A 9,816-nucleotide genomic window follows, 5' to 3' on the forward strand; every position below is an offset into this window, starting at 1 on the left:
GTCGCCATTTTCGTTTTTGTGAATTTGTTGAGTTGGTCGGAAGTGTGTGCGCTGATAGTGCGAAAATCTGTGCAAATAGAAGTCCCCAGACACTGAAAATACCTCAGAATTGTGCCCGTGAATTGCGTGAAGTGATTCTGTTTGAGAAAGCCATGGCATCGAAGGCGAAGAAGAGTGGTTCGGGAACGCCCTTGGCGTCCAGCACGCCAGTACCGGGTGGCAAGACGACTCCTGTGCCGGGTCCGGGCGTGCGGCCGTCAAGTCCTCTCAGCCCCACTCGGGCGAGTCGCTTGCACGAGAAGGCAGAACTGCAGGGCCTCAATGACCGTCTGGCCGCCTATATTGAGCGCAATCGCTCGCTGGAGCAGGAGAACAGCCGCCTCAGCATCCAGGTGCAGACGTCGCAGGAGACGGTGACGCGCGAGATGACCAACATGAAGGCCATGTATGACAATGAGCTCACGGATGCCCGCAAGCTCCTGGACGACACCACGCGCGAGAAGGCCAAGCTGGAGATCGACACGAAGCGTCTCTGGGAGGAGAACGATGATCTCAAGGCGAGGTAAGAGCGCGCCCCATTTTACCCACAGTTGCCTCCCAACACACTCCGCGCGCGAGAGGCAGTGACCATGAAGTATTCTCAAAAAATCCACTAATTTATTCACCGAATTCTCGCCATCTCTGTCTGCCGCCCGGGCGGCTCGTGTCTGTCGCTCTCGCCGGGAGCTCCACATGCCTGACGAAAGAGCAGCAAATGTGGAGTGTGATGTCACCCCGAAGAATGTCGACGAGAGATCATAAAACTCACACGCACACACCATTCGAACTCTCCCGGAGAGGGAAGAGAGTCCCGTTGAGCCACGAGAGCGCCTGATAAGGATGGAATTTGGCGGAAATCTGGGTGATTTGGGATTGAGGGACAATCACAGTGGGTCACCAGCGATACGGGGCTATCTCTTGAGATGGGGGGCGCTTTCTCTCATCCTCCTCTCTGCATGTGTGTGAGACTTTATTTGAGGAAGGCCTCGAGTCACAGGGTGACGCACTGAGATTCACGGGAAAGTCAACACAGAAAGTGTCGTGAAGAAGTCATGATTTTTACGGCAAGGCGGGGCTCAAGTGGAGAGATTTTCTGGTAGAATTCATGACAATTTATATAGTCTTCAATGACACGACAAAAACCAACACAATCTTAAGCAGTTTAGCGATAAAAGCAGTCATTCGGAATGTTGTTGAGCCTGTTGGAAGTGCTGTGATGTCTTTGGCGAAGCGAGCAGTTAACTTCTGCCAATTGTGGTTCACCCTGTGGGTGATTTATTGACTATGTATGAGGTCAAAGACAGAGAGGAACGACGAAAGAGACCCCAAGGCGGGCTGGCATTGCGTCACGGGAGACCACAGAAATGCGGCAGCGCCGGATGATGAAGATGGTGTTGTGAGGCACCTGCTTTTTGAGTTGATTTTCACGGAAATCTCATGTTGTTGTGCAAATATTGATTCACGACAAACGTCTTCATTGAAAAATCTCTCGAGATTTCGAGGTAATATTTTGTGGGTCTCTTAATTTCTCTGCACGCCACGACGCGTCATGCCTGTTTTTGGGCGTGATGTCACTCAAAATACACAGACACGAGGTCGGAAAATGATGTGGGAACGCGAAGAGGGGCGATAATAGTGAGGGAGGGTGTGTGAAGGAAGTGTGAAAGGCATGAGGAGGAGGAAGAACGAAAAATATATAAAAATGTTACGATTGTGGTAGGAAAGAAATGTTGGGATAAGAGAAAGAGAGAGAAAAGCAATGAACAGAGGTGAAATGGGAGTGTTTCTCTTCAAGAAAACACACTCTGATGGTGTTTCTATTTTGTGTGTTAATTGTGTGAGGGTGCTTTTCGAGGGGAATACAATTGGAGAGAATTAATTTTCATTTACAATTTACAAGTTGGATTTTTTTTGGAAGAGAATTCACTGAATGGAACACTGTTCTACATAAATTTGCTGACATGTTAAGAGAAGAAAAAGAAAAAATTGGTCAAGTTTTTTAATTCGATGTTCAGTTGATATTAATTTGCTGATTTTCCTCAATTTGGGGAGTTCACAAATGTTGTTAATGGAAAGATGAGCGACCATATGGTTGAGAAAGCTTCATATTTCAAGCTGAAAAACTACTTTGAGTCTCAAGAAGTCAGTGAATCATGCCATAAAAACCCTTTTCTCCCTTCGTCATGGTTGATTTCCGGTGTTTAGTCGATGATGATGCTGATAATGATGATGGAATTGGAAGTTTATTTACTCAAGAAGATCCTCAAGATGCCAAGACGCATGAAGAAGCGTCTGATCTTGCGCGTTTGTTTGTCTGAGCGAGGGCAGAGGATGATGATGAGCCCTGGAGATGGTATTTTGTGGGCCAATGCTATTAATAGGCGAACGATCGTTGGTAAAAAGGTGGACGAAGAGAGCAGCAGTGAAGGTCAATGACCAAGATAATGCATGTTTCACTTTCATTTGGCAGGCCTTTTATTGCCTTTCCACACCTATTTTGGGTTGAAGAAGAAGAGTTCTGAGAAGGATTTCGATGGGCTTGACAATCACATGATTGCGCTCTTGTTTTGTTACCAATGATGATCACTGATTGTTTGAGTGAAATTCTGAGCAAATTCGCCTCTGGAGAATTATTTCTTGCGTGTGTTGCTTCAATCGATTTGCTTATGGCAAATTTTTATTTTTGGCATCTGCCTCTCCTACACTTTTGTCCCTTCTAAATACACTTCTTGATAAATCGATTAGCAAAGCCGCGTTCATGCTCAACTCACTCACTCTCTGTATGTTTTTCAGACTCGACAAGAAGACGAAGGATCTTCTGCTGGCGGAGAACAGTGCGAGAATGTATGAGTCTCGGTGCAGCGAATTGACTGGAAAGTACAATGCTGCATGCAGCGAGCGCAAGAAGTACCACGATGAGGTGAAGGAGCTGGAGAAGGAGCTGGATAAGCTGAGGAAGCATCTGGAGGAGATGCGCAAGCATCTCGAGGAGGAGACACTGGCGCGCGTGGATCTGGAGAATAGTATCCAGAGTCTGAGGGAGGAGTTGACGTTCAAGGAGGGCATTCACCAGCAGGAGCTGCAGGAGACGCGCACACGACGCCAGGTGGACATCAGTGAGATTGATGGGCGCTTGAGTGAGCAGTATGAGGCGAGATTGAAGGAGTCTCTCATGGAGTTGCGCGAACAGTATGAGCTGCAGATGAAGGCAAATCGTGATCAGGTGGATTTGCTTTATGAGGCGAAGATTAAGAATCTGCAGAATGCACTAAATGCAAATACAAATTCGGCATCGGCAGCTTTTGAGGAACTGAGGCAGACTCGCATTCATGCTGACTCGCTCAAGTCGCGAATCAATGAGTTGGAGGGACAGAATAACACGCTGAATGGGCGAATTCATGATCTGGAGAAGCTGTTGGACACAGAGCGTCTGAATCATGAGAATATTGTGCGTGGTCTTCAGGCGCAGCTGGAGAGGGAGAGAGAGGAGTTCTCACAGCAACTGAAAGAACTCCAAGACCTGTTGGACGTTAAGGTTTGTGTGACTTCAACACAGTGGAAAATATCCTTGACTAAATCCTTCGTGTTTCTCTCATTTGTAGGTCTCATTCGATATGGAGATTTCGGCATATGACAAGTTGCTGTCCGGCGAGGAGCATCGCTTGAACATTTCACCCTCTCAGTCTCACCCCTCTGGGGGATCATCGTTCTCCTTGTTTCGCTCGGGGAGTCGCCAGACGCGACGCACGCCACAGCGCCAGGGCGGACCGGCGATGAAGAGGAAGCGCACGTACTTGGAGGAGTCGGATGAGCGCAGCTGGAATGACTTCTCCGTGACGGCGTCCGCCAAGGGGGACATTGAGATCGTGGAGGCGGATCCGGAGGGGAAGTTCGTGAAGTTGCGCAACAAGGGCGGCCGCGAGATCGCGATCGGCGGCTGGCAACTCACGCGCACGGTGGGCGCCAATGAGACGGTGTTCAAGTTTCATCGCAGCGTGAAGGTGGACGGCGATGCGGTGGTGACTGTGTGGTCAGCCGACTCGGGCGTGACTCACGAGCCGCCAACGAACATCGTGATGAAGGGACAGAAGTGGTTCGTCGGGGACAACATGAAGACCGTGCTGGTGAATTCGGACGGTGAGGAGGTGGCGGCGTCTGAGCGTGTGCGCAGTCACGTGTCCAGCCTGGCGTCCAGACATCGTGAGTCTGGCTTCGGTGGCGATGACTTCTACCACCATCAGAGCCTCAGGTCAGCCTCCAGGGCGTCGCAGTTCAGCAGTGACGGACAGCAGAACCAGGAGAAGTGTCGTGTCATGTGAATTGAGGGGCGCATTTGAAGGGAGAGAGAAAGAGGGAAAGAGGGACACTTTTCTGCAATCCCACGAAGAGGTAAAGAAGCAACAATTGTGAATTTGATGGAAGCTTTGCGAACATCTCAATCAATCTGTTGATGAAGAGTGAGTGTTTTTGAAGCTTCTTGAAGATTCTCAATTTGCAAAGAAGATACTTTTTATATACACACAAAAAAGAACCTTTTTTTCTTTAGTTATAATTTGTAATTCAATCATACAATTTATTATTGATTTATAGCATAGACGAGAACAGAGAAGAGAAGATAAAAGGATAAAAAAACAAGAAATTATCGTGAACAATATTCAATGAATTTGCTGAGGAGAAAAAAATAAGGAGAATCGACGATCAAGAAATTATTCTAAAATTGAAGTTAAATTTATTTCCAGACGAAAATGATAAAAAAATTTTGTTGCACCTCAAAATGCACTCTTGAAAGGAAGTTTATAATGCAGAATATTTACATGGTATTGTGTTGGAAAAATGTTGGTGAGAAGAAGAGGTTTATTAAAAATGTAAGATCAGATTAAGAATCGATCAAAATGTCATGCCTATAGAAGATTAGAGTTTAAAGGAAAAAAAAGAAGAAAGAAGAATGTAAATTCTAAATCACACACAACACAGAAACACACTCAAGAAGTTTACTTCTGAGCATCGGAATTGCTTCCTGTATTCAAAATCTAGTAGAGATTTATTAGTGCTGCAAATAAGAATATTTATCCTCATCATTATTATATTTCTTGTATTTGTTCTGTCTTAACTTGAAGATGCCTGAAATCCATTTAACTGGAGTAAAACAACCTTACAAAAGAAAGTGAGAAGGGAATTAAATGATAGCTTGTAAAGATTGAGAAAAGTGTGAAGGAGTAAATAGAGATATTGAGGATTAAGGAAGGATTTTCTCTAACAAGATTTAAGTTTAAGATTAGATTTTTCTCTTTTTTTTGCCTCTACTGAGAATATTTCTCGACGTACTCTTCTTTTTTTTTTATAAGTTGCTTAAAAGTCACCTCAATTTTAAATGTAATAATTAAGGAGAATCGTGTTTCACATAACTCGAGGACTATTGAAGGATAATAAAGAAAAACTGCCGTGGTTTTGATTGTAAGATAACAAAGAAAAACCCTTGAAAACACAGAATCAGTCGTGAAATTATTGCTTTTCCTCATTTATGCATAGTTATATTAACATTTTTTGTGTTCATTTAAGTCTTTTTTTTCACATTATTTGTGCTAATATAGAGAAAAACAAGAATAACACTGAGAGAGAAATGAAAAAATGGAGAAAATTGATTGGAAATAAAAAGGAATAAAAAAAAACATCACAGAATGTGGTTTAAAATGCGACACACACTAACTTAAAAGGAGGGTGCTAAGAGGGCAAATTCTTCACTGGAGCGAAGATACAAACACATTTTAAGGATTACAATTACACGAAGTAATTAATTGTATATTTATATGTACCAGAATAAAGTTGAATTCTCTACAAAATGAGTGCTTTTTTCACTGCTTCAGTCTGATAATTTGCAGCCCCTTGAGAGATCGTTAATGTTTCAGTGGGATTTGAATTGCGCGGTTGGTGAATCGGGAAATTGACCTGCGATGCTTTTGCGACCAACTTCACGCCAATCAGTGTGACAGCGAAATAGTAAACAAAAATCTCGCTGGAATTTTCTCTGTGTTCTGTTGCCTTAAATGTTGGTGAAAAAGTGGCGAGAAGATGACGACGCGCAACCCCCACACCCTCATGGCCATGTCCGTGGACGAGACATTTGATTTCCTGTTCAAGATCGTCCTGATCGGCGATTGTGGGGTGGGAAAGTCGTGCGTGGTGGAGCGCTTCAAGTCGGGGAACTTTGTCGAGAGGCACGGAAACACGATTGGCGTGGACTTTTCCATGAAGAGCGTCAACATTGAGGGCAAGAAGATCAAAGTGAGTGTGTCCTGGGGAGATGAGGAGAATGGGAAAGCCAGGAGGACTGACTATTGGTGTCGTTTCAGCTGCAAATCTGGGACACGGCTGGCCAAGAGAGATTCCGCACCATCACTCAGAGCTACTACAGATCCGCGAATGGAGTCATCATAGGTAAATTGCTCGATGGGGCGTTTCGGGGCCACACAGAGATGCACATGAGATGGAAAATTCACGCCCAGACTATCGCAGATTGACCTCTCGCGCCTGATTTCGCGCCACCGTCTTATCGCCTTTGTTCGCGCGCGCATTACTCACGGGAAAAAGATTAGCATTTTCTCGCCTGACGCTTGAGAGATGAAGTATTGTGAATCGACATGTGTGAACACTTTAATTTTAATGTGTTCTAATTGAACGGAATTTAGCGACAGAGTCTTCAGTGCGTTGAGTTTTCCCATCATTTTGGGCAACTTTCTTCTCAGCAAAACACTCTGGCGAATCGACCATAAACACGCGAAATTTATTAATGAAAATGTACATTAAATTTGTACAACACAGCGGAATGTTTGTCCGTCCGGATGAAGTGGATGGAAAGCGCTGCGCAGCTGAAGATCATCTGGCGATCGCTATTATACAAATTAGATGCTTTCGAGGCCCTTTTTCTCTGTTTGAATAACCAATCAAGAGAAGACCTTCGATTTTAAGAGTCCGATTGCATAAGATTTGAGCTACTTTGGGAAAAACCGATGTTCAGACAGTGATTTTCCTGGTCAGTTGTGCAAGTGTAGCATTAAAATGCGCATTAGAAATTTATAATGATGTGCAGAAAGTGAAGGCGTAATTTTTTGGGCTGCTCTTCGCGTTCATTTCTCATTCGACAGTCGCTCAAGACGCGCCCGCTCGAAAGACAGATGAATAATTTTGAAAGGTGGCCGTGAAGAAAATTTCTTCGTGCACTAAAAATAACTCCCAAATGTTGAAGAGGTGGATCAATTGATTTTCCACATAATTGCACGAATTGTAGCGCAGAAATAGTCACATATTTATCAATGTTTATTTACTGGGTGTATTTTGTCTATTTTTTCCACTCTTCTTATCGCTCTGCGTGACTCAATTGCGTCTCTAATGCCAATATTGACTGGGTTTTCTCTATCTCCGGCAGTGTATGACATCACCAAGAGGTCGTCCTTCCTCAACTTGCAGCGATGGATCGAGGAGGTGCGTCGCTACACTGCCTCGAGCGTGATTCTGGTCCTGATCGGCAACAAGTGCGACATGGAGTCTCTGCGCGAGGTGGAGTTCTCAGAGGCTGAGGCCATGTGCGAATTCGTGCCGGAGATTCTGTTCGTGATGGAGACGAGCGCCAAAGAGAACACCAACGTCGAGGAGGCCTTCATGTGTCTCGCCAATGAGCTCAAAGTGAGTCTGATCGGCTTCTCAGGAAGTGCGTTTTTCTAAACAGGGTTGAAAAATGTTGTCTTTCTTTGCAGCGACGACACGATTCTATCACTGCAGATGGCGAGGAGGCGGGAATTGTGCTGGGCAAGAGCAAACCACTCAATCAATGCAGCTCCAGCTGCAATCTCACGTGATTCTGATGCTGGGAAGAATCTCAATATCTCTCTCTCTCTGTTTCTGCCTCGTAGTGCCTTAGGAAAAGTACCGGAGAATCTCATGAGAGTGACAAATTGTCGAGAAAAATTGTGAATATTTCATTCTTAGACGATCACGTGCTTAATTAGGATGTTTTAATTCGTCTCGAAAAAACTGTCTCTGAACAAAACACAAAAGCAATTCTCTTAATTCGAAATTCACAAATATTTATGATTTTATTGTATCCTGTGTAAAAAAAACGTGACCTACTTCTCAGTGATGACCACGAATATTGATATTTTTTCGATTGTAATCTTACGTGAATGCTGTAGAATAAATATTTTTAAGAAATTCCACATGTTTTTATGCGTGAATTGAGCTTTTTCTCACCTGTGCGACGTTAAGGCGGTCATTTTGAATGTTCACACGCCATGCCCTCTGGTGGCAGGATGGGCGTGGGAAAATTCACCCCCCAGAATCGCGTGAAGTTTTCCTTGAGCGTGAAAAAAAGAGTGTGGCATGGGAAAGTGTGATTTTATCGAGGAAAAAGCAATTGCTAACCACTGAATTTCCCTCAAACACAACCACCAAGTCACGCTTAGCGACTCTCAGGTAATATTTCGGGGCATTTCTTGTGCATAATGTGGATGAAAATTGCTTGAGAAGAAATTTTTCAATGGAGTCCTTTTTTGTGTGGGGCTCACTTTCGATTTCTGTGACTTTGAAACACGTCTGTGAATCTCTGTGACAATGCAAATAGGAAAAAAAGCTGTATTTTCCTCACACTGTGTGTGGCTTTGCAGGAACGGCGGGAAAGTGTTCAGGCGAGGACATCCCAGTGTGCTCTGAAAAAGAGGTCCCACCCCAAATGGAAGTGCTGCAATTTGACATTTTCTTCCGCCCCACGCGCACTTCCGCCTCCGGAGGGTGGATCAGGTGAATGGCTTCGGGTGTTCCATGCGTGAGGAGTGAGCAGCTGAGATGCCGAACGCGGAGCAGGAAGTGGGATGCTGGGATTCCGTGCTCCTGGAGAATCCCACCGAGGATAACTTCATCAGTAATCTCCACCTGAGATACAAGAGGGATCACATTTACGTAAGACCATCAGATCTCTGTCGACTCTGCCCCCGTTTTCATGCCTCTCCTGTGACTTTTCCAGACCTACATTGGGACGTACCTGGTGTCCATCAACCCCTTCAAGCCACTCCCTCTCACCACGCCCGACCTGGTGAAGACCTACGCCACCCGCAGACTGTTCAAACTCCCACCGCACATGTGAGTTTAACGAGCTTTTTCAGTGGTAAACGCCAATAACTCCTCTCTTGCAGCTTTGGCGTCGCCAGTCGAGCTTACGCGAATCTGCTGGACTTCCATGAGGATCAGAGCATCATTCTCACGGGCGAGAGTGGCAGCGGGAAGAGTGAGACGGCTCAAATGGTGGTGGATTTCATCACGCGCGTACCGCAGATTCGACGAAGTCGCTCGCCACGGCGAAGAGGATCCACTTCCTCCCCGTGCTGCTCAGCTCACGGCTCCAGCAACGTCTCGCGCTCTTCCACTCCGCGGCACGAGTCCTCGCTGGACTCTCCCGGCGCCTGCAGTCAGTCCAAGGGATGCATTTTCCGGCAGCGGAGCGTCGAGACGGAAAAGTCTTCGTATGGAAGCCTGAGAAAATGCTCTCACGAGTGGAAGAGCTCAGAAAGTTTGCCGTCAAAGTGCCAACTTCACGCCCACTCGACGCCCAGGATTGCCAAGAAGTGCCCCAAGCACTCGTGCAGCACGCCAGAGTATCAGCAGAAGAATGTGGTGCTGTCCAAGACGCTGTACGACGACTGCTCCTTCCGGCGCTCGTGCTCGCTGCACCACAAGGAGGCGAACATGAGGGACAAGCTGGCCACGCTGGATGGCCTGACGAAGAGTTAT

General features: G+C 45.8%; 3 protein-coding genes across 4 annotated transcripts; all 3 read left to right on the forward strand.

The window, feature by feature from the left end:
* Window positions 1-9: 9 nt before the first annotated feature.
* On the forward strand, window positions 10-4,660 carry LOC132257226 (lamin Dm0-like). 2 transcript variants are annotated; one of them, XM_059754060.1, is made up of 4 exons: window positions 13-562; window positions 2,833-3,574; window positions 3,642-4,428; window positions 4,630-4,660. In XM_059754060.1, exons 1-3 carry the CDS (start codon window positions 153-155, stop codon window positions 4,356-4,358), a joined length of 1,869 nt encoding a protein of 622 aa, XP_059610043.1. In that variant the 5' UTR covers window positions 13-152; the 3' UTR covers window positions 4,359-4,428; window positions 4,630-4,660. The 2 variants fall into 2 exon arrangements, with proteins under 2 accessions (XP_059610042.1, XP_059610043.1); XM_059754059.1 differs by having other exon boundaries at window positions 10-562; window positions 3,642-4,660.
* Window positions 4,661-4,785: 125 nt separating this feature from the next.
* Window positions 4,786-8,244, forward strand: LOC132257228 (ras-related protein Rab-43). The gene is made up of 4 exons (XM_059754063.1): window positions 4,786-6,321; window positions 6,390-6,474; window positions 7,463-7,719; window positions 7,791-8,244. Exons 1-4 carry the CDS (start codon window positions 6,109-6,111, stop codon window positions 7,890-7,892), a joined length of 657 nt encoding a protein of 218 aa, XP_059610046.1. The 5' UTR covers window positions 4,786-6,108; the 3' UTR covers window positions 7,893-8,244.
* Window positions 8,245-8,798: 554 nt separating this feature from the next.
* Window positions 8,799-9,775, forward strand: LOC132257264 (unconventional myosin-Ia-like). Its single transcript, XM_059754102.1, has 4 exons — window positions 8,799-8,988; window positions 9,053-9,168; window positions 9,222-9,716; window positions 9,763-9,775. The coding sequence occupies exons 1-4, from the start codon at window positions 8,875-8,877 to the stop codon at window positions 9,773-9,775; spliced, it is 738 nt and encodes a 245-aa protein (XP_059610085.1). The 5' UTR covers window positions 8,799-8,874.
* Window positions 9,776-9,816: the final 41 nt, after the last annotated feature.

Source organism: Phlebotomus argentipes, unplaced genomic scaffold (genome assembly GCF_947086385.1).
Source record: "Phlebotomus argentipes unplaced genomic scaffold, Phlebotomus argentipes genome assembly contig_42, whole genome shotgun sequence".
Taxonomy (NCBI): domain Eukaryota; kingdom Metazoa; phylum Arthropoda; class Insecta; order Diptera; family Psychodidae; genus Phlebotomus; species Phlebotomus argentipes.

What these genes read in the sequence shown, in the direction of transcription:
- LOC132257226 (XM_059754059.1), top strand. Translation starts at nt 153, where the DNA reads ATGGCATCGAAGGCGAAGAAGAGTGGTTCGGGAACGCCCTTGGCGTCC. An exon ending in AACGATGATCTCAAGGCGAG is followed by an intron (nt 563 to 2,832) that starts GTAAGAGCGCGC and finishes TATGTTTTTCAG; the next exon opens with ACTCGACAAGAAGACGAAGG. An exon ending in AAGACCTGTTGGACGTTAAG is followed by an intron (nt 3,575 to 3,641) that starts GTTTGTGTGACT and finishes TCTCATTTGTAG; the next exon opens with GTCTCATTCGATATGGAGAT.
- LOC132257228 (XM_059754063.1), top strand. Translation starts at nt 6,109, where the DNA reads ATGACGACGCGCAACCCCCACACCCTCATGGCCATGTCCGTGGACGAG. An exon ending in CGCGAATGGAGTCATCATAG is followed by an intron (nt 6,475 to 7,462) that starts GTAAATTGCTCG and finishes TATCTCCGGCAG; the next exon opens with TGTATGACATCACCAAGAGG. An exon ending in GTCTCGCCAATGAGCTCAAA is followed by an intron (nt 7,720 to 7,790) that starts GTGAGTCTGATC and finishes CTTTCTTTGCAG; the next exon opens with CGACGACACGATTCTATCAC.
- LOC132257264 (XM_059754102.1), top strand. Translation starts at nt 8,875, where the DNA reads ATGCCGAACGCGGAGCAGGAAGTGGGATGCTGGGATTCCGTGCTCCTG. An exon ending in ACAAGAGGGATCACATTTAC is followed by an intron (nt 8,989 to 9,052) that starts GTAAGACCATCA and finishes TGACTTTTCCAG; the next exon opens with ACCTACATTGGGACGTACCT. An exon ending in TTCAAACTCCCACCGCACAT is followed by an intron (nt 9,169 to 9,221) that starts GTGAGTTTAACG and finishes CCTCTCTTGCAG; the next exon opens with CTTTGGCGTCGCCAGTCGAG.